Source organism: Alexandromys fortis, unplaced genomic scaffold, assembly GCF_014885135.2.
Source record: "Alexandromys fortis isolate MF-2015 unplaced genomic scaffold, M_Fortis_MF-2015_v1.1 scaffold_131, whole genome shotgun sequence".
Taxonomy (NCBI): domain Eukaryota; kingdom Metazoa; phylum Chordata; class Mammalia; order Rodentia; family Cricetidae; genus Alexandromys; species Alexandromys fortis.
The window spans coordinates 1341533-1363185 of record NW_026068023.1 but is presented as its reverse complement, the minus strand read 5'-3'; the positions used below and the strand labels follow the sequence as shown (position 1 = coordinate 1363185).

The 21653-nt window shown below is 39.5% G+C and overlaps 1 protein-coding gene across 11 annotated transcripts in view; it reads left to right on the top strand.

Annotated features, from left to right (window-relative positions):
• Bbx (BBX high mobility group box domain containing) overlaps positions 1-21653 on the top strand; it is a 240622-nt gene that overhangs the window by 209331 nt on the left and 9638 nt on the right. For 9 of the 11 annotated variants that reach the window (XM_050163460.1, XM_050163461.1, XM_050163469.1 and 6 more), the window contains 4 exons: positions 105-253; positions 10953-11042; positions 12336-12395; positions 19711-19908. In XM_050163460.1, the coding sequence (XP_050019417.1) occupies positions 105-253; positions 10953-11042; positions 12336-12395; positions 19711-19908 (497 nt within the window). The remainder of the gene's footprint in view (positions 1-104; positions 254-10952; positions 11043-12335; positions 12396-19710; positions 19909-21653) is intronic. The other 2 variants (XM_050163470.1, XM_050163471.1) reach the window with 2 other exon arrangements.

The window sequence follows — 21653 nt, the reverse complement described above, 5'->3', positions numbered from 1 at the left end:
CTAGGGACCCTGTTTTCAAGTTGAAGTACCTAAAAATATATCATGTATCAGTTTCTGTTTAAATATTTGACCCTTTGCTAATTGACTCCCCTCTCTCCTAATAGTTCTGCAAAGCTGGATGAGGAATTTGAAAAGAAATTCAACAGCCTCCCTCAATATAGTCCTCTTACATTTGACCGGAAATGTGTATCTATTCCAAGGAAAAAGAAGAAGACTGGAAACATGTCCTCAGAATCGACTAAAACCAGCAAAGGTTAGCTGTGGCCGCGCCTCTGATGCCCTTCCGCTAACTTCAGCTCCCTTAGAGAGTTACCCTGATTAGAGTTAGAATCGAGGCAGTAGAGGGGTAGAATTGCAGGTTGGTTTCCAAAACTGTCTTGCTCTACCTCCTTTCTCCTTCCTTTCCCCTTAATTCTCCTTATCCTCCATCTTTGCACCATGTCTATACATTTGCTCCTAAAGATGTACTCAGGTGTCTTACTCATGGTCATGTGGTCATGCTGCCACTCTCCAGAGCTCTCTGGGAACTTTGAGATTTTGTTTAGAAAAATCCACTAACTGAAAAATACTTCTATCTAATGAGTCTGCAAGAGAACAGGCTCTGGAGCTGTGCAAACCTTCTTTTTGCCTGAGAAGCAGACACTGTTATTTACCATCTGTATGGACCCAAACAAAATAAAACTACCTAGACTACTCCAGTAATATACTTTGTTAAATTTGAAAAAAAGTGCTTTGTTTACATATTTTTTTAAGAGCATCAGGTTCTCGTTCTGTGTCAGGAATCTCTTCAAATCATCAGTGTGACTTGGGTAGATCTCAGCACTCACTCAGGGACAGCATTCCCATTTAAAGGAACTTTTTAAGGATGTTTGCATTTTCAGCTGTTGACATGCCTGTCCTGTGTGGCAGACCCTGGGGCATGATTTGAATGCCAAACATGGGTTCCAGTCATGCCCAATGAAGAACTGGCCTAACCAGAATCTAAGTATTGCTGTCAACAAGAACTTGTCTTTTGATTTTTCTTTAGGCCTAAAGACTGGTTAGGGAATCTTTCCTCTAGTTTTCCCACACAGTGATGTCATTTTGTGAGCTGTCCCGTCACAGACAGGAACTGGAGAGATGATGCACAAGAGTGGCTGAACTACAGCTGCTTCGGGGTCGAATTCTGATAAGGGTTTGGTAGATGAGTTGTTTGTAATTATCTTGCAAAAGTGGTGACCTGTTCCCTGCTTGTGTCAAATCAGATTTATTCCCTGATTTTATGGATTTTAAGGGAATATTTAAGATATTTAAAATACGGAAAAATGCATTTATGTTTTTTTCTCTAATAAAAGCTAAACCATTCTCCCTCAAAATCTATAAACCCTTTGCACACTGTAATTGCCACAACAAATAGGGAATTACTTTAGGATATACATCTCAGAATATTATTGAAAGGTTTGTGAAAAAGCCTACTTCATAATTAAAGGCTGAGAGGGGCATAAGAATAATTGTAGAATTACCCATTTCTTTCTGTGGTTGGTTACTAAGAAACCCAAAGAATAAAGAATTAACCAGGAAATACAGCATCACCGGCCTTTCTTATCTGGGAAAATCAGATAGTGTTCTGTGGAGACCTTCCAAGGTGGATAGGAGGACTAGAGCTGAAGTAGGCCTGTTGTCAGGCAGTTGAACACCAGAGACAGCTACCACACGAAACAGCAGTCTTTGTCCTGGAGATTCTTAGGAATAAACCATGTAGTCCATGGGGGCCAAAGATGCCAGCTGTCTTGAGCCACCTACCACTCTTTTTGGCTTTAAAGATGCTGACAAATACTTCACAAGCCAGTGAAATGGCACTTAATTGAATGATGTTCAAGACACATTCCTTATTCGACTCCTTACAGTTCAAGACATTCATTTTACAGCTGTGAAATTGCTGAATTATCTACCCTGGAAAGTACTGATAGATTATTTTTCTAAAGCCGAAACCCTGAAGTTAGGATCTATTTTCACAAAACCTTTCTTGGTTGTCTATTACATGCGTTCTCCTCTCCAGCTAAGATTAATAGTATTTCTTCAACGTGAAATAGCTCTTTGTAGTTTTGCATTGTGCTTTGTACAGCATCATCTTAACTTGTTCATTATACTTCTTGAGCCACAAAGCTGCTGGTTCTTCAGTGGTATGTCAGAATTGTATATGTGGGAACTCTTCTAACTCTTTTTAGATTGTACTCCATGTGGTGTTTCATAAAATAAAATGGAATTAAAATAAAGCAAAAAATTAAATGATATATTCTAGTTAGCAAGCTGGATAAATAGTATTCATAACCAATTTGCAATTTGGCATTAGCGGTATACTAGACTGCAGGTTATTAATGAAATTATCATACCAGCTGTGCTGTAATTGCCCGATCTTTAGGGGATAGAGAGATTGTTTTCTTAGACTCTAGACCCTTTGCACCTTTGCATAATGAGTTATTCAAAACAAACACTGTGTATGAGATCATTAGTTCTTCTGTAGGAGAGCATGTATCCACAAGAAATTCTTTTTTTTTTTTTCCTTCTTTTTCAAGGCAGGGTTTCTCTGAGTAGCCCTGGCTGGCCTTGAACTCATTCTATAGACCAGGCTGGTCTCAAACTCAGAGGTCTACCTGCCTCTGCCCCCTAAGTTCTGGGATTTAAAAGCGTGCGCCACCTCAGCCTGCAGCAGCAAACTTATTTTTAACCCCAACAATTTCCTGTTGACCGAGTTTTCTGTCCCATCCGGTTCCCACATTCATTAAGTCCCAAAGAAATCACACAGAGGTCTACATTAACTATTAACTGATTGGCCTAGTAGCTCAGACTTCTTATTAACTCTTATAACTTATATTAGCCCATTATTCTTTTCTATGTTAGCCACATGGCTCAGTACCTTATTCGGCAGAGCAGTCACATCTTGCTTCTTCTGTGGCTGGGACAGGACTGTGGAATAAGCTTTCTTCTTCCCAGAATTCTCCTGTTCTTGTTGCCTGCCTCTACTTACTGTCTGGTTGTCCCACCTATACTTCCTGCCTGGCTACTGGCCAATCAGCATTTATTTAAAATATAATTGACAGAATACAGACCATTGTCCCCCACCAATTTCCTATTTGTGTCTTTTCTCCTTCATTTATTGTCATTCAACATTAGTTTTTTCCTCACATATACTTGGTACCCCCTTGGGTATTTGTGAGTTCTATGAAGTTTTTAAAGAAGAAATTACTATCTATGATTTTATACCGAGGCGTATCTCAGAATGACAGTGCTGACTTGGGTTTACGCCTCTATTTCCCATTGAACTCAGTGATTCTTTTTTCCTTGCTCTCTCACTTCCTCCTCATGATCTTCCCATTCTTTCTGCCCCATCCCTTATGCCTACACCTTACATTGTAAGGAATGACAGTGACTGCCAATTCCTGCAAGTGGCTTTGTTTTATTTTGTCATGAGAGAACACAGCATGATGATTTAGGAAAAGAGTTTCCCTTTGCTTCTAAGAACAAACTCTCCAATAAATTGTGATCCATTTAGCTCATAGTGCAGTTCAGCTACAGAAACCCAATCTTGCATTGTTTTCCAGGTTATCTCTCTGTTCTTTCCTTGTGATTTTGAATGAGAGCTTTAAATCATGAGTCTAAGTTAAACTGTAACTCTAAGAGGGCTTACTTTTGGAACATCAATTTATCTGTACTGATAATATATGAAGTGTTATTTACAACAAGCCTCAGAAGTCAGAGTTCTAGGAAAACCATAATTCTCTTCTTTTTTTTTAAATTTTTTTGTTTTGTTTTTATTGAGCTATATATTTTTCTCTGTTCCCCTCCCTTCCTCTCCCTTCCCCTTTTACCCTCTCCCGGGGTTTCCATGTTGCCAATGTACTCAAGAGATCTTGTCTTTTTCTACTTCCCATGTACATTAGATCCCTGTATTAGATCCCTGTATTCGATCCTCTTAGGGTCTGAAAATAGCAATTTTCTAACAGCAGCCAGGTCCTGTAGAAAATGTAAATTGAGTTCAAGTCGGAATGTGTTTTAATTTTAAACTCCATCTTGGTCCTTGACTTTTTCTTATTCTTTATATCTGTACATATTTCTTTGGCCTTTGTCAAATGTACTGCCATTCTTTTTTTCCAACCCGCATTACATTTTAATATTAAAGTTAAAAATGGTTACATGAAGAACTAGAGAGGTAACTCAACAGTTAAAAGCACTGACTGCTCTTTGAGAAGACCTAGGTTCCCAGCACCCACGTGGTAGCTTACAGCCATCTGTACTGCAGTCCCATGGGATCTGACACCCTCTTCTGGTTTCCACGGGGATTGCTTGCATGTGGTCCATAGTCATAATGCAGGCAAACCACACATATACAAAATAAAATATTAAAAATGGAAGAGAAAGTAATGGTTAAACAGGAGCTAGCTAGATGTTACAACTGCTTAGCATATATAAAACACTAATATAAAATTTAATCCAGCTACTCTTTTTTTTAATCTTTTTTTATTGAGAATAAGAAAAAAAAGTTTCCGCCTCCTCCCAGCCTCCCATTTCCCTCCCCCTCCCCCACTCTTCTCCCCCTCCCCCACTCTTCTCCCCCTCCTCCCACTCCTCTCCCCCTCCCTCTCCAATCCAATCCAGCTACTCTTTCCTCTCCATAAGATGGCTAAGAATTTTTTTGTTTTTAGTCATAGTGCTAATAAAAGAAGCAGTTTCACAGAGTAGAAGCTAGAGTCTGCTGTTTGAAGTTGATGACACTTTCCTTCTCTAAGACTGAGTTCTGAAGATAGGTAGGCTAGCCTTTCCTGCTAGGAGGTTGTAGTTCCCAGTTTAGGCAGAACTTTGTCATTTTCCCCTCAAACTCTTTTGAGTCTTCATTGCTGCCAAACTTTATCAGGAAGATAGTGGCAGCAGATTTGCATCTAAAAAAGGCAGACTATGATGAATTTCTTTCTAAGTCTTACTGTGTTTATTTTGGTAAGTTATAATCTTGTGAGTATACCCAATTTTACTTATTTATATTTTTAATTCTCATTCAAAGTAATGCATTTTATAACAGTATTCTCACTTATACTTCATTGAGCCTCTTCCCCCAACTCTCCTTTCCCTACCTGACAAAGTCTTGAGTTCCTTAATCATGGGTGCCTAGCACAAGTAAGTAGCTCCACCCCATTTCATGAATCCTAACTTAATAGTGTGTGTCTGATATACTTTCCAACTTAATCAGATGAATGGGTATATCCAACTTACTCAGATCAATGCCCAGCAGCTGGGAGCAATTTGCTACAAATTATTGCAAAGGAATTTATTGATTCATTAGTTATGCAACCAATACAAAAATGCCAGCCTAGTCTTAGAGGAAAAAATCCTTATGCTTTTATATTGATTAGAACACACAAAATTATAGAACCTGGGAAAAATTACTGGCAGTAAAGTTAGACCTGGCATTTGCGGTACAACAGTTCAGAAGAGCAGGTTTGCCTGAGTCTTACCTCTGACCTTGAAAAAGTTACCAGGCCAAGCTAACACTGAAGTGACTTCTGTGTCCCTGCAACACATTTTCCATGAGACCGTGAGCATGGATGCTTTGGAAAGGCCATTGTTAAGATTTCCGTGTCAGTGTTCTTAGCCTCTTGTCTTGTGGTAAGTTGAAATGCAATGCAAAGGATTGATACAAGTGTGACCCGAGTCGCTTACATAGCAGCGCTGTGCTGTGTTGACCTCAGGAGGCTGCGCTGATGCCGGTATTCTCTTAAACAGTTTGGGACAGAAAGAAGTGGAGTAGGAGCCTCAAGTGCAGTGCGAGTGAAGAACAATTATCTTTTCTTTGTTTTCCGAAAGAGTCTCGCTGTAACATTTTTTCCTGCTTTTCATTTCCTTCCTTTTCTCCCCATTTGTGCTCTCTTCGGTGTTAATATAACAAAGGAAACAGATACTACTAAATTTCCTTGTATTTCCTATTTTCTATCACTTTTTAACTTTATTTTGTTTAGACAGCTTGTCAAGCACATGTGCCATACTGGTGAGCAGAAATGAAATTGTTCGTTTATTGACTCCTAAATCGTTGCTTTCCTGTGACTATGATTAGATCTTACTCATTACTTTCCTTTTGTGTTTTTGTCACTGTCTTTGAAGAAGCCATCGTTTGTTTACAGTATTTATAGTCATCTTTGGGGGATGGTTCAGAGTAAGGAATTTTTAATGTAAGCTTATGTAAGCTCTTTATATACGAGCCTCTGTGTGTGTGTGTGTGTGTGTGTGTGTGTGTGTGTAAATATGGACAGATTCGTCTTTAGCTTTGTCCTTAACTTACACTTGAGTCCTTCTTTTCTAAATCATCCTATACACCAAATCAGTCTGTTTTTGTATCCCTTTCCATGTGAGCCAATACGTTATAATTCTCACTGGTAAATCAGCAGGGTCTCTGTGAGCGTAGAAGTCTCAGAATGTTTATTCTGCTTTCTCCTATATGTCATTCAGGTGTTCCAGCCTGCAGGTGCCTGGGTTTTATAAAACCCAGGAAACAATGCTTGCAAACAAATTATGGAGAACATTGCTAATAACGATGTCGCATGTGCACATGAGAGGTTTACTTTATGTTTGTTAATTTATTTTTTCTCGGTGCATCTTTTTTTCTAAAAAAAAAAAGCGAGCATAGAAGTATTTTCTATTTTCATTTCAAACCACTCCAACTAATTCAGAAGTTTTTGCTATTGGTTTTTTAGAGAAATGATTTATGGTCATAACATTTGCAAAGATTGATGGTATCAATGATAAAAATACTTAAAACATAAGTTTTAATGTTTAAAATGTTTTTAAATTTTTAAAAATGCATTTAAATTTTAAAAAAATACATTTATCATACATTCGTGCCAATTAGTGCTTTGTTCTTTATGAGGTGAATCTTTTCTTGTGAATCTGTCCTGTAGTAAACTCTGTTCTAGGTATTCTGATTCTAACTGTGAATAAAACCAAAGAACCTGCTGCTATGGAGGTTTTGTTATATTGGAGAGACCAAAGAAGTACATAAGTGCCAGATAAATATATTATGTGTTTGAAGGTGAACATGCTATGAAAAATAAAAGATTGGTAGAACAACTACACAAATGATCAACAAGGAAAACGAGCACTTGAACAACATTCAACCAACCAGAACTAACAGACACGACCCAACACTTGCAGAGTGTGTATGTAGAACACTGTCCAAATTAGATGTGTGATAGGCCATGAAACAAACTGATAATTTAAAATTAAATTAGCAAAGTATTTTCTCTGACCATAGTAGAAAAAAATTAAAAATCAGTAGTAGAAAAAAGCTTAAATGGTGAGATGAATGCAAATGCAAACAGAGCATTAAAATGGGAGGCATGCAGCATGAGCTGAAGAGATACTTATTCACCTCTGAAAGAAGATCTCAAATCAGTACTGTAACTAGGCTTTCCCCTTAGGATTAAAGAAAGGCAAACCCAAATTGAAAGGAAGCAATAGGAAATAGTAAACATTTTAAAAAATTAATGACATGAAAAGTAATAGAGAAACAATGTCAGAGAAATAACAAAACCAGTTCCTTGAAAAATTGCAAAAAACATTTAACTAGATTGTGACCAAAAACATTATTATAATCTGAAATGAAACAGGACATTACTATCAAGTGAACATAAATGAAAAAATATGTAAATACTAAAAACAGAATGTCATACACTAGTAAATTAAATAACCTTGTAAGATGAACATTTCATAGGAAAACATGAACTACTGAAATCAACAAGAACAGACTTGTGACTTGTCAAGAAATTGAGCCGTCAGTCAGAATATGCTCAGTATGTTTGGAGTCCAGGCCCAGATAGTGCCACCAGCTAGACTCTACCAGGCATTTAGGAGGAATCGCCTGCGTTCATATGGAGCACATACATACACTCAGGCACATACATATACACATAAAAATCAAATTAGGGATTAGTACCAATTCTTCACAAACATAAAAATTTAGCAGTGTCAATACCTATGACTCACTCTGACATCAAAGACATCACAAGACATGAAAAATGCAGCCTATTATATAAATATGGATGTACAAATCCTCAACCAACAGTTTTTGACAGAACCTCATATCCCATCATGATAAAGGTATTCACCAAAGCAGGGGAAGAAAGATTCACTTAATCCTGATAAGTGACATCCATGTTATATTAGCAGTAAAAGAGTAAATGCTATCCTGTAAGTATCCAAACAAGACCAGCCTCATTCTCACATGTCTGTTCAACACTGTAGTTAAGTCTTTATGACTTCACACGAACAGAGGATCATTACATAAGCCATCAAAAGCTCAGGTAGCAAAAGATAACACAGATAAATAGATAAATTAGACAGTATCAGATTAAAATGTTTGTGCTTTAAAGAAAAACGAAACGATATCTTACACTATGAGAGAAAAGATTTGTAACTTATACATCTGACAGTGGGCTGATTATTTCTAAAAAATTCTTAGAACTCAACAATAAAAATAACAAAAATAGGAAAGTGGTCAGAGTAAGTATTTCCTCAGAGATATACAAATCATTATTAAGAAAAAAGTTGTCTGCTAGTGAATCTCAGTAAAATGTAAATCGTTATCACAATGAGAATGATACCGCTTCAGATCTATTGAATGACCATGAAGACTGGAAGCAGTAACTGGTAGAGATGGTGGGGAGCTTGAAACCCTTATGAACGGCCATCAGGAATATAAACCTGTGCGGCTGTTTCAGTAAACAGTGCAATATTTACAGTAAATAGTGCACACTGACCATGTGACCTAGCACTTCTACCCCTAGGTATATGCCTGAGAGCAATGCATACATACATCCACAAAACACCTGTATAACTATGTTTATACCCAACAGTATTATGATAGGCAGAAGGTGAAAACAGTCCATAAACTGATCAAATATGGGATAGCCATACAGTGATATCTATGCTTTTTGTAGCACAGAAGAACCCTAGAAATGTTATGCTAAAACTACTTGTTATCTTGCCCGTTTATATGAGATTTTTAAATAGGCAAACCCGTGGAGATAGAACATAGTTCAGAGGTGGCTTATGAGTGGGGAAATGCAGGATAGATGGGTAGTTGCTAGCAGGTGTGACATATTTGAGGTGATAAAATCTTGGTTGATGGTGCATAAATCTCTAGAGGGTAAAATACTAACTATGCTTTAATTGAGTGATTTATTTGGTGCGTGAATTATATTTCAATGGAGCTGTTTCCTTGTGCTTGCTTTTTAATCATCTGAAATAAAGGGTTGTTGGGAAAGTGAGATCACAAGTGATGGGCATGAGGTTGGGCTGCAGTTTTGCATGGGACAGTCTGGAGGAGTAAGCAAGCCAACTTTGTTGATGTTTGGGTACAGACAGCATTTTTAAACAGCTAATAACAGCTGACATAAAGATGCTTAAAGTAGGATTGAAACTACATGTGCAGCTAGAGGGTAGTGAACAAGGGTATGGGGTAACAGACTAAACAGTTCTCCGCATCTCATAGGACCATGTTTGTTATGTGAGGCTGCTGACATTCTAAGTACACAGAAATCTGGCTAGAGTGATGCATTAGTGAGTCACCAGCCTGTGGCTGGTGATGACAAATAATCACCCAAGAAGTGAGAGTAGAGGACAAGCAGCAGATCTGTGTTGTCCCCAACTTGGGGTGCTTAGTGAGAGGAAACAGAGGATCCATTAGGGAAGACACAAAGCAAAAGGCTTGATCCTAGGAACCCAGTGAAGGACGTGCTGGAGGGAGAAGGGTGTAATCCAAGTGGGCAGTCGTTGTGTCACTGGACAGCCCTGTGCAATGAGAACCATCATTTGGCTTTCATAGCCTTGGGTTGTAGGTGACCTGAGAAAACTAGGTTTTCTTAAGTGTCAGGGAAGGGTTTCACACACAACAGGAAAATAAAGTTGTAGGCAGCCCCTCTGAGGGCAGTTTTGCTACAGAGGATTTGGGGGAGGAGGCACTAACAGATGTGAAAAGTTTGAGCAAATGCCAGCACCTCTTTTGTTTTTTAATTGGAAGGAATAATGTTTGTACACTGATGCTCAAGGAGGAGGATGGTCTAGAAAACCTGACCACATGGAAACATTGGTAGTTTGCCACCAGCCAGAAGGCAGAGCTTGCCATAGACACTAATAAGTGAGAGATGCAACAGGGGGGAGCCCGTGACACTTAAGAGCTTTTTAATCCTCACACCAACCCTGTGAGTTAGGCACTGTGATGATCCCCATTAACAGATGAGACAAGAAAAGCCATGTAAAATTATTCAGACATGAAGATCTGCAATGCATAGAAAACAACCTGCTTCAGGAAAGATGCTGTTAATTCTGATCCTTAACTGGAAAACAGCAGTTCCATTTTATCCAAACGGACTAGAACTCTGAGATGTCTCTTTAGCAAATATACTTCCATTTTTTAAGATCACCACCACCAACCCTCTTCCCTTCCTAGCCTCAGAAAGGGCCAGAAAGCTGCCTAATGCTCTCAGGTCAATGGTTATCCTGAAAGTGCTTTTCTTGTGAGATCAGTTTCTTAGAGTGAGACACACATTCCATCCTTTCCTCTGTGGCCTTTGGGAATCTAAAGTTAAAGCCTTCTCCATTTCAAACCATCATCTCTCTGCTGTTAGCTGATTATAGTCTGTTTCTACCCACTAGATCTATAGCATCCTCCCGGGGAGTCCCAGCCCTAATGGAGGCTTTTGCCCAACACATTTCCAGGGAAAATCTCCCTGAGTTTTGAATAAGCCTCACAGAATGGGCTGAGCACTTGCTAGCTGACTGAATCTGCAAGAGAACACTTCTTGCAACTCAGTTTACTGTTTTTCATAGAAGGGAGGAGGGAGTGATCATTAAAAACAACAAAACGAAACCCACAATATTGTTGTGTGCAACATTGTGAACTTAAAATATATTTATAATATTGTCTGTAGGTCCTTTCCAGTCCCAGAAAAAGAACTTATTCCACAAAATTGTCAGCAAATATAAGCACAAAAAGGAGAAGCCTAATGTTCCAGAAAAAGGTATTGGTGCCTTCCCCCCTCCATTAAGGTTTCTTGGTCACCTCCATTCCAGATTCCTCCTTGAGCAAAGCTTCTGCGCACATCTTTTCCTCTCCTTTGCTTGCTTCAGTGCCATTGGCTCTCGACTTGGCGTCTTCATCTTTTCTAGACTCCAGCTATGCAAACCTCCATCATTTAGATTCCTGCTCAAGTCCATTCCTTGTCTCTTTCATCATAGTTCCATATGAATCCTAAAATCACTGTTTCTCGTTTACGTTTGGTGCATTTTATAATTTAGTCTTCTGGGCCTCTTAGCCATTTATTTTGTTTGGCTATTCTTATTTTTCTCATTTGGCAAGCTTTCATACCTTGACCACATTTTCCTACTTCTTAAAATCCTACAGTTTTATAGTCTTGTGAAAGTCCAGCCATTTCTATACTTTCCCTGTTAATTAAGAATTCTCACAACCTTTTTTTATTCTACTCCTAAACTGTAACATCTTTTCCCCATCTGTGCTTCGTTGTTGGCTGGAGTTTTCAATCTCCTTCAGCCACAGAACTGCTATTTCCAGAGGGCATTATAAACTTGGGCACTCTGTCACCTTGCCCTTCTCTGAACATCCATTGCTGTTGTGGGCTTGATGGACCCTTGACCTCTTTGGGGTTCATCTTAAGATTTCTGTTCTCATAACTCAAGACTTTCATCCTTACACATAAAAGATAAGTCCTCACATCCGACTCTGTGTGACCTCGGAGGTGGGCTCTCCTCGGTGTCCTGCATGTCAGTGTCACAGCTACCACAAACCTGCTCACCCGAGGCTTATTTGCACCCTTATTGCATGGCCGTGTGTGCAGCATGTTAGGCTTCCTACTGCGGCTTCCGCGCACTGTGTATGGATGTGTGTCTGTGTGTTCCTGTACCTGCAGCCTTTATTCATTTCAGTTTCATCCCCACATCAACCTCTGCCATTACGTATTGATGATCTGCTTTCTTCTGCTTCTAGTGAGTAAACATAATATAGGTAAAATGTCAGCGTTTGTTATTTCATTTTACAGATCTTGAGATTGTGTTGATTAAAGTCAAGATATTGTCTGACGTATTTCACAAAGGACAGAATTTGCTTATTTTTAGCCATATCTTATGTAGTCTCATTTGTTTATTTGGCAAGTAGTTTTGAGAATAAAATAATTGAAGTTAGATTCTGTTTCACGTGCATGTTGTTTCGTGCTCCAGGCAGTGTGCACACAGCCGTGTTCAGTGCTGTGTATATCTGCTGGGAGTAGAGCTTCATTTCTACTTTTCTGTCCTTTCAGGAAGTGGGGATAAATGGTCTCACAAGCAATTCTTCTTGGATGCCATTCACCCTACAGAAGGTAAAAGAAACAATATGTTATTTAATTATACACGATCTAAGCTAAAAATGGAATAATTTTACAGTCTTTTAAAAATTCAAAATTTATGTCGGTTCAACCGTTAGACTTGTGTGTTCACATTGAGATTATTTATTATTTTAAATCAAAACTGTTTTGCTGCTAGTCATCAGACAGTATGTTGTGTGGCCATTTAGTTTGATAAAAGGAGATTTGCAGCCTTCAAGTCACATTAACCCTTTGTATCTATGGTGTAGGAGCATAGGAGTCAGGAGTGAAAAGTGGGGGTCCTCTGACTAACTGAGCACAGCAGGGTAACTGTTGTCCCTCACATGTCCATTTCCCAGGACCTCTAAGTATGTTAAAACAGAATTCACCCGAGGCATATGCATAGTCAGACTAGTCATAGGTCGTAGTGCAGATGTCGCCTTTAAATTCCCACACCCCACTTATATATAACTGTCATTACAAGCGTAACTGGACCCTTGGGTAGGTGCTAATTTCTGAGTTAAAGGGCCTTCCTTCTCTTCCTCCACCTGATCCTCCCCCGCACAGAGACATACAATATTTTCTAAAGACTTAACGTTTTTAGCGATTAGTTATGTTACTTCACTAGAGCTGGGTGTGTTTGGGCATCTCTGCACTTGAGGGGTGGAGCTTAGGAGGGGGTTAAATGTTCCTCTCAGCTGCACGGGGAGTTTGAGTCTCAGTTGGGCTCCATGAGACCTTGTCTCTAAAAATAAAAAGGAAGTTACTCAAGAAGTCAGTGGTATCTTTGAAATATTCCAGTTAAAGAGCTATTTGGAAGTTTTATTCTCTTCGTAGCAACAAAATTGAACCTATACATAGCGAACCACCTAGTACAAATGAATAAATTGGGTCAGGTGTAGCGGTGAGCCTCTGTAATCCAACACTCAGGAGGCAGAAGTAGGATACTTACAACAAGTTTAAGGATAGCCTGGGCTACAGTGTGTTCTAGGCTACCCAGAAATTTGCTAAGTCTAGAATGGGTACTTGATTGAATCCAACCCCTTCCCAGCCAGTGGTGTGCATGTTCACCTGTGCCTGCATGTGCTGAGCTCTCTCGGAGGACAGCAAGTGCCCTGCTCCATCACTCTTCACCCTCAAGACAGGCTGTCTCACAGAATCTGGAGCTAGGCTGGCAGCCAGGCAGTCCCAGGGGCCCTCGTGTCTCTGTCCTGCACAGCAGGTGCTCCTACCCACTGACAGTCTCACCAGCCCCCCACGCCCACATCCCTTAACTCCATAAATACTGGGAAGGGGGCAGGCAAACAAATTTTAGAGTTGGCCTAAATAGCTTAGCGGAATTACACATTTTGAAAATATTTGTCCAAAAATACTAAAGTCTGATTTGGTAATCAGACGGCTTTGATAGGAACAGTATTAAGTAAGCCACGTCTGCTTTTGTCGTGTTACTTTTTCTAAAATTCCAGCCTGGTTTCTGCTTGCTGACCCATTATTTCACATTCACAGCTTAACTGGAATACTATTTCAGCCTAAGTGCAGGCAAAATAAATTATGAATTACACTTTTTCCAACATTAAATCCTAATAGTCCCTGACTGAAACACCTCTTCTTGTGCATTTTAAAAATACCTTCTACACAGATTTCATAATGGTAAGGCACTAATGAACTGTCAGAGGAATCTGAAGGTGTCTGAGCTCATGTTACTCACCACTCAGAATGATGTTGTTTTAAGTAAGTTTTGACCCCACAGAAGTGCAGAGTGCGTGTATAGATTGAAGTGGAAAACACACTTGCCATGAATTAAGAGACCCTTGTTCTCAGACCTGCCACTAAGTAGCACTCTTTGGTAGGACAAATTGCTTGATCTCGTTATAATTTACTCTCTATTTGTACAAAACTCATGTAATTCATATACAAAGCATAGGAATGTTGTATATGCTAATACATAAACTTTAAGGTCCATGTTTCTCTCTCTTTTTTTTTTTTTCAAGACAGGTCTCTCTGTGTAGCCTTGCCTGCCCTAGAACTCACTCTGTAGACCAGGCTAGCCTCGAATTCACAGACCATGTCCCTGTTAACACATGATGACTCTCTGGTGTCTTATGGGTGCCGTGATATGAATCAGCACCCCAGCAGCTCTGGTGTTGTGTCCTGTGTGGAGGTAGAAAAGGCAGTCTGTTTTAAGTATACGATGCAGTCCCCAGTGTAGTAGAAGTAGAGTTGTTGTTGATGACACTTAATTACCTATATATTATTGATGTATTGTAAACAAGACTTTGGAGACCACGCTCTGAAAGGTGTCTATCTTTTACTTATAATAGAGTCCAAATCCATTTTACATGGCCAGAAAAAAATAGAAATCAATTTCAGCATCAGAAAATCGCTAGTAATTTAAATGGACTTGTTTTCTTATTTATTTTCATGCCAGCCCTAATACTTGCTTGTACAGGAGGAAATTGTACAGGCCCTTAGCCATTCTTACACCTATGACCAACTGCTTCTTAAACTTTGCTTTACAGGATGTAAATATAGAAAGACATGCATGAAACCGTAGTACAGGGTACTTTTAGCATGTATCAAAAAGAGCGGGGGAAGCAGGGTAGGGGGAGATGTCCATTGCCTAGAGCTGGCAAGGTTTTTCTGGTCAACTGAGAAGACATCCATAGCCACCATGGCATATGGTGAGTAAAGCTGTCTAATTCCACAACAATGGCATGATGCTAGTTAATGCTTAGTGACTCCTAGAGGGCTTTTCTTTTTTCATTATTATTATTATTAAATCTTGGTAGCAACCCCATGGGTGTAGCAACCCCAAACACTTGATACAATATTGAAAAATCAACCAAATCTTAAAGAGGAAAGAAACCAGGATTCTCTCTGCTTAAGCACTTTGGCCATTACTGTTCCTTTTTCTCAGACAAATATGTCAACGTTTAGCCCTCATTTGAGCCACTGTAATCCCAGCATTCAGGAGACTTAAGGCAGGAGGATGAACTTTAGGGCAGCTTGGACTATATAATAAGTACCAAGTCACCAGGGCTACTGCAAAAAAGTAGTTTGTGTGTGTGTGTGTGTGTGTGTGTGTGTGTGTGTGTGTGTGTGTAATACAGTTAAGAGAGCCAGAGGGGTGGCCTATTTGTACAAGTACAACTTTAGACATGATCTAGTCACCCAGCCTAACTTGATCTCTTTTCCTAAGTTTGGAACTGTTACTCTATAACTCCAGCAAAGTCTCCCAGGACCATAGATCCCCCAGCTCTGGCTCCTTCATTCCATTCTCTTTTCTTTAGTTCATTCAGCATCTGACTTGTTTTAGTTCATGGGAGACCAACCAAAGGCAATGAGATTTCAGATAGAGCCATAATGATTTCAATGCAACTTTGACTCTCCCAGTTGGAATATAAATTCCTGATTCTAACAGCCTCCTGGGGTGCAGTCCAAGTGCAGCACTGTTTTCCCAAAGAATACTCTCCACATTTGGGGAGTCGTTTGGGAAACAAAGCAGTCTCTTACTGCCAGCATCCTAATGTGGCTCCAGGAGTGAGCTGGCATTATCGCCCTCAGATGATGCACTCCACGTGTGCCGTGGTTATTGTCGAGTGTGGAAACCAGCCCTGCAGACTTGTTCCAGTGTGCTTGAGTCATTTTGTGTGCTCAATTAAAAGCCCAAAGAGAAATGACTAATATGCTTTTGGATGTCAAAGCCTTCCTTTTCTCACATTTCCGTTTGCTTGAGTGGGGGAAGAGGGGCTTGATTTTCTCCCTGAGCTGTTTTATTTTGTGCCCCACATGCCCTGCCTCTCACTTATTTTGCTGTGGGTTGGTGTGGCTGAATACCGTTTTGTCATAGGCACTATTTGTTGACTCGCTCTTTGCTTCATCGGTTCTTCTGTCTTAGGAGACTCTCCCTGAGGGCTGACCTTTGCCTGGGTCATGTACATGGCTGAATTTTTTGGATTTAATCCCGGGTCAAAGAATGAGGCAAAACCCTTAGCTCTGCTCTCTAAAGCCCGAACACGGTCTTAATTCCATACCTTTGGCAAGTGTGAATGATCCACAGAGCTCATGATTCCTTTTAGATCTGGTAATAGGTTTAGATGAAACCCCTTCTGGGTAAGCACTGTAGCTTCCTTCTGGGGCACTGACACAGACTTCCCGTTCACCTAGTCTGTAAGTTGTTATTTCTTTACCTTCCCCTACTAGACTGACATCTACAATTGAGTGTTGCTGATGCCCTTTCTTTGCCTTCCTCCTCCTGTCTTCCTGTGGACTGAATTCTCCTCCCATACCCGGTCCTTAGCAGCCATGCCTTTGGTCTTCAGCGTGTCTCTACCAGGTCATGTGGAAGAGACTTTAAAAACAGCAACTACTTAGTAGGATGTAATTACTTCAAGGCTCATCAGTGACAATCAACGAAAACAGTGCTAATCCATATAAGTGTCCTTCCCACTTGAGACCCTAGAGCTGACTAAGAGGTTTATTTTTCCCTGACATAACTCTTACCTTATTATAGATTGCGGCAAAACCATCCTTTTAGGTCAGAGTGTCTTCTTTAGAGCTAATCTGGCCCAATTCACATCCTTACATGGAAAGATCATGGTCCCTCCCACAGTTAGTGAACTCTAGTTCAAGAGAAATCCTGGTGCCTGTGACTGTAGTCTATGGAACTCAGATGACTTCTCACGAACTGCTTGCCTGTGACTCTTTCCCTTTGAAAAGGTGAACTTTTCACCTTTCACCTTTGGAACTGTGCTTTGCCCTTCTTACCACAAGGTCTAGAATTTTTTAAAAAAAAAATAAAAGTAGAAGTAGAAAAGTCAAATTGATGTGCTTTTGGGATGGACCACCAATAAAGCAGTGACGATACTGGAGGGATGAGCAGAATTCCCCCTAGCTAGAGTGACAGGTGAGGCCCCTGGATTAGAAGGCAATGAAGCTGAAGCTTATGAATATGCAAGAGACATTATTTGATGTTCATTTTAATTCAGGTTTGGAGGTTTGGCTTCTTTAAACTTGTCTGAGGCTTTGAGCTTTAAGGCTATATAGTAATTAAACTTCTTTGAGGTATTTCTAACTAAATTGTAGTGTTTTTTTTTTTAATTAGAGCTTTTATTTTTACAAATGTTAAATATATACTGCCATTGGCTTATGCTAAGAAGTGAAGTACCAATAGTCTGAGCCTGAGTGCCTACCATCAAAACTATTCCATCCTTGAACTTGGAACTGGGTCTAAAATTGTAAGAAGGCTTTTCCTGATTGTTGGTTCTATACTTGAAACAGTGCTTAGAAGCATCGCTTAACACGTGTTTGGGGGTATTGTTAAATTGGTAATTGCTACCTTAAGCCTGTCCCTACACAGTCGTGGTATTGCAATACTGAGATATTGATACAGGGGCAAAAAGAAGTTCATCCTCTATTTTGATGTGATTGGAGTGATTTTCCCATGTGTTTGGAGTGTGAATCAATCTCTTCATTTTAGGTATCTATAAAGGCAGGGGACCATGATTTACACAGCAAAATACTTTAATGATTTGTAGTCTTCCTTTTACAAGGCTATATCTAAAATCTCTAAAAATCTAGATTAAAATTTTCACTTTCACTTGCAGGAGTATTTATACCAACAGTGTTTCTAACCCCTGAAGCTGTTCTTCAGGATTTTCCTCTTTATCTTGCTCTTTCTTTTTATACTGTATGTTTAGAGTGTTTAGAGTTTTTTGGTTGGTTGGTTGGTTGGTTGGTTGGTTGGTTGGTTGGTTGGTTGGTTTTTCCAGACAGGGTTTCTCAGTATAGCCGTGGCTGTCCTAGAACCCACTCTGTAGACTAGTTTGGCTTCAAACCCAGAGATCGCCTGCTTCTGCCTCCCGAGTGCTAAGATTAAAGACCTGTACTACCATAGTTTAACAGAGTCAGTGCCTACCTCAGATCCATCTTCCAATTTATACTCTGTTTGGTTTTCTTAGACTTTGTCATGTCAAATTGTGATTTCCTGACCTTCTCTTTCCTTTGGCAGAAATGATTTCTTTGTCTGCCTTTAGAAACTGGATGGCCATTAAAATGGCTAGAAAAAAATGCTTAACTTTTTTTCTGTCCAAAAACTTTCAGGCCAGTCACTGGCATTAAAAAAAAAAAAGGTCCAACTTATAAAACTTGTTTGCTTTTATTTTTTTAATCAATTTATCTATATGCATGGGCCCTTTACCTCCATGAATGGGTGTTTTACCTGTGTATCACGCTTGCCTAGTAGTCATCAAGACCCAAAGACAGTACTGAATTCCCTGAAACTGGAGTTACTGAGGGCTGTCATCTGCCCCATGGTTGTTGGGAATCAAGGCCGGGTCCTCAAGAAGAACGGCCACTGAGCTTAAGAGCTGAGCCATCCGATAGTGTGTTTATTTACCTTTTAATGTTTACTACACTAGTACCTACATGTTCCTTTTTTTATTTCAAAATAAGGGGATGGGAAGGAGAAATGCCTAAGGAAGTAAGTGTGTTAAGACAAGTATTCCCATGTAATCAAAACTAAAGAACACTTTAATGGCTTGCATCATCCTTACTCTCGATGCGAGAGTCACTAAAATTTCAGTCCTGTGTTATTAAATGATTTATTGGTTTTGCAATTACAGCGCTAAAATGCAGCCTCCCCATGAACGGTGCTTTATTCAATTATGTCATTAAGTGTGTTCACTCTGCCCTAGAGTTAGGATTTCATTTGCCTGCTGACTCTACCGATGTCTGCCCTATCCACAGTGAGAAGACAGTATGCATGAGAAAAGTTTAAGCCTCACAGTTTTCTTTTCTGCTCAGGCCAGACTGGTACTGAAAGGTAAATGTCCCAGCTGTAAATGTGCATTAAGAAGCACATGTTTAATCTCTGGGTCTTCAGAAGACAGGAAACTACTGCTAGCACCCTGTCCAACTGACTTTGCCTAAAGGAGCTCAGAAAGGTTCCCTGATCACACCCAGGCCTTGTGATCTCTTGGGATCCAGGTGAAAGTGCATACATTAACACCTCTACCCCACCTAAGGGTAGTTGACAGGAAAAGAAGGAACTGGGGATGTCGCTCAGTGGTGGAATGCTTGTTTGTCAGAAATAATATCCTGGCTGTATTACTTCACACCATAAAAGGGATGAGGGGATGTGAAGATTTGAGGAATATATAAATAAGTAGTAAACAAATTGTGGTAATGTTTCTTTTTTTCTGTCAATGTTTTGAAAACTTGAGTGTAAATTCTCTATTCAGATGGGTCAGGTATGTAGAAATATGTCTTTTCTAGAATGGTGCTGATGCTTTGTGGTTTGGTATATAACTATGCATTTATCCTGTTTCAGCCATATTTTCAGAAGACAGAAACACCACAGAGCCTGCTTATAAGGTTAAAAATGCCCTATCCATTCTCAACACTCCAGAGCCAGCAGCGATGCAAGAACCTTTGGTGGGTAGCCAAAAGAGAAAAGCAAGGAAAACCAAGATCACACACCTTGTCAGGACTGCCGATGGCCGAGTATCACCAGCAGGAGGTACCTTGGGTAAGGATCGAGATCTTTAGGTCAAGGTTCTGAGAACCAGCAGGTGTCCACAATGGCTTCATTGGCCAGCAAGTAATTATAAACCAGCCAATTGTCGTTTCTCAATGAAAGCCCTATCTATTTTGTATGTTTTTATTGGCCTCCACACATGCTCTATTGCATGCTCTAAAGCCGTACGTAGCTGTTTCTCCAAGTGTGTGTCTGACTCCCTAGAAAGGAAAGGTAATCTTTTGGAGTATTGGCTGCTTTTCCTCAGCATGCCCGCTCCTCCAACCAAACAGTCTTAAGTAAATTCCAGGAGAGCCTAGATTTTGAAAGCTACTAGATGAGTTTCTGTAACTTCATGGTGGTCTATTCATGTCGCTACAAGCCAGATTATTATATATTCAAAGCAGTGAATTAAGGAACCTGAAAATATATTTAACACTTTCTGTAGGGCTGATTCAGACCACTAGTGGAGCCCGAGAATGTATCTGGAAATCTTGTTTTCTGGTCTAAATAGACAGCAAAATTACCCACTTCCTGTCTTAGCTTGTAATCTACTTGTTTCCAGTGGAATTTTCTGAAAGGCTTGAGGTAAAGGGTAGGATGGTGACTGAACATCCCCTGAAAATCTTGAGGTGCCATGCTAGCTAGGCACAGTGATCTTAGTTGTTGAGTTCTAGCAGGTCTAGCATTCTACTTGATCTGATTTGGGTTATATCAGTATTTGCAGATAGGAATTGCTTGCTGAGTTCGAAGTAGAGGCAGGGCTGGAGAGATAGCTCAGTGGTTAAGAGCACCTACTGCTCTTCCAGAGGACCTGGGTTCAATTCCCAGCACCCATATGGTGGCTCACAATTGTCTGTAACTCCAGTTCCAAAGGTCCTGACACCCTCACACATACATGTAGGCAAAACACCAATGCATATAAAATAAAAATAAATAAATTAAAAGAAATATACAATAGGGCAATCATTAATTTTGCACTCTCCTTGTATCTTGTATTTTTAAATAGTCGTTAAGCCCATAAAGCAGATTACAACTCCTAGTTTTATAGCAGAGGGAGACTTTGAAGAAAAGAGTTCTGTGTCTGAATGGGAAGTCAGAGTGAAAACTAACATCAGTGTTGGTTCAATGGGTCCTTCACTTTCTAATGTAAATTCTGATCTGTGATTTTTATTTTTCTTTATTCATGATTAGCTCAAATTTTGTTGTATAAAGTAGTAGGCGCCATAATGACCTCTTTATTGATGTATATAGTGTGCTTTGATCACATTCAGCTCCCATTACTCTTATCTTAAACCCCAACTGATTCCCTTTTCCCAAATAGTCTTTCTACTTTTCATGTATAACTTTCATTTTATAGATTGTTACGTCCTTGTTCATTTATGTCCTCATTCATTCTCATATTTAGGAAAAAAGAAATTTTAGGAGATACTCCCTTTTTACATAGGAAAACAACATGCCACTTTTATGTCCTAATTATGACAGTCATATCTTTTATCAGTTGTTTTCTGTATTTAAATATTATTAAAAATTCTGTCTCTCCTATGATGTTTGCATAATGAAGAAAGTGTTCTTTTGTATTTTTATTTTTTCATTGTTTTTTATTACTGACTAAATTTCATAATGTCCTAAATATGTTTCTAAACAAAGTGTTGAGATGTATGGATTTCCATTATATCTGCTCTATCTTTTTTTTATTGAAAAAAAAATTCCGCCTCGTCCCCGCCTCCCATCTCCTTCCCTGTCTCCCTTTTCCC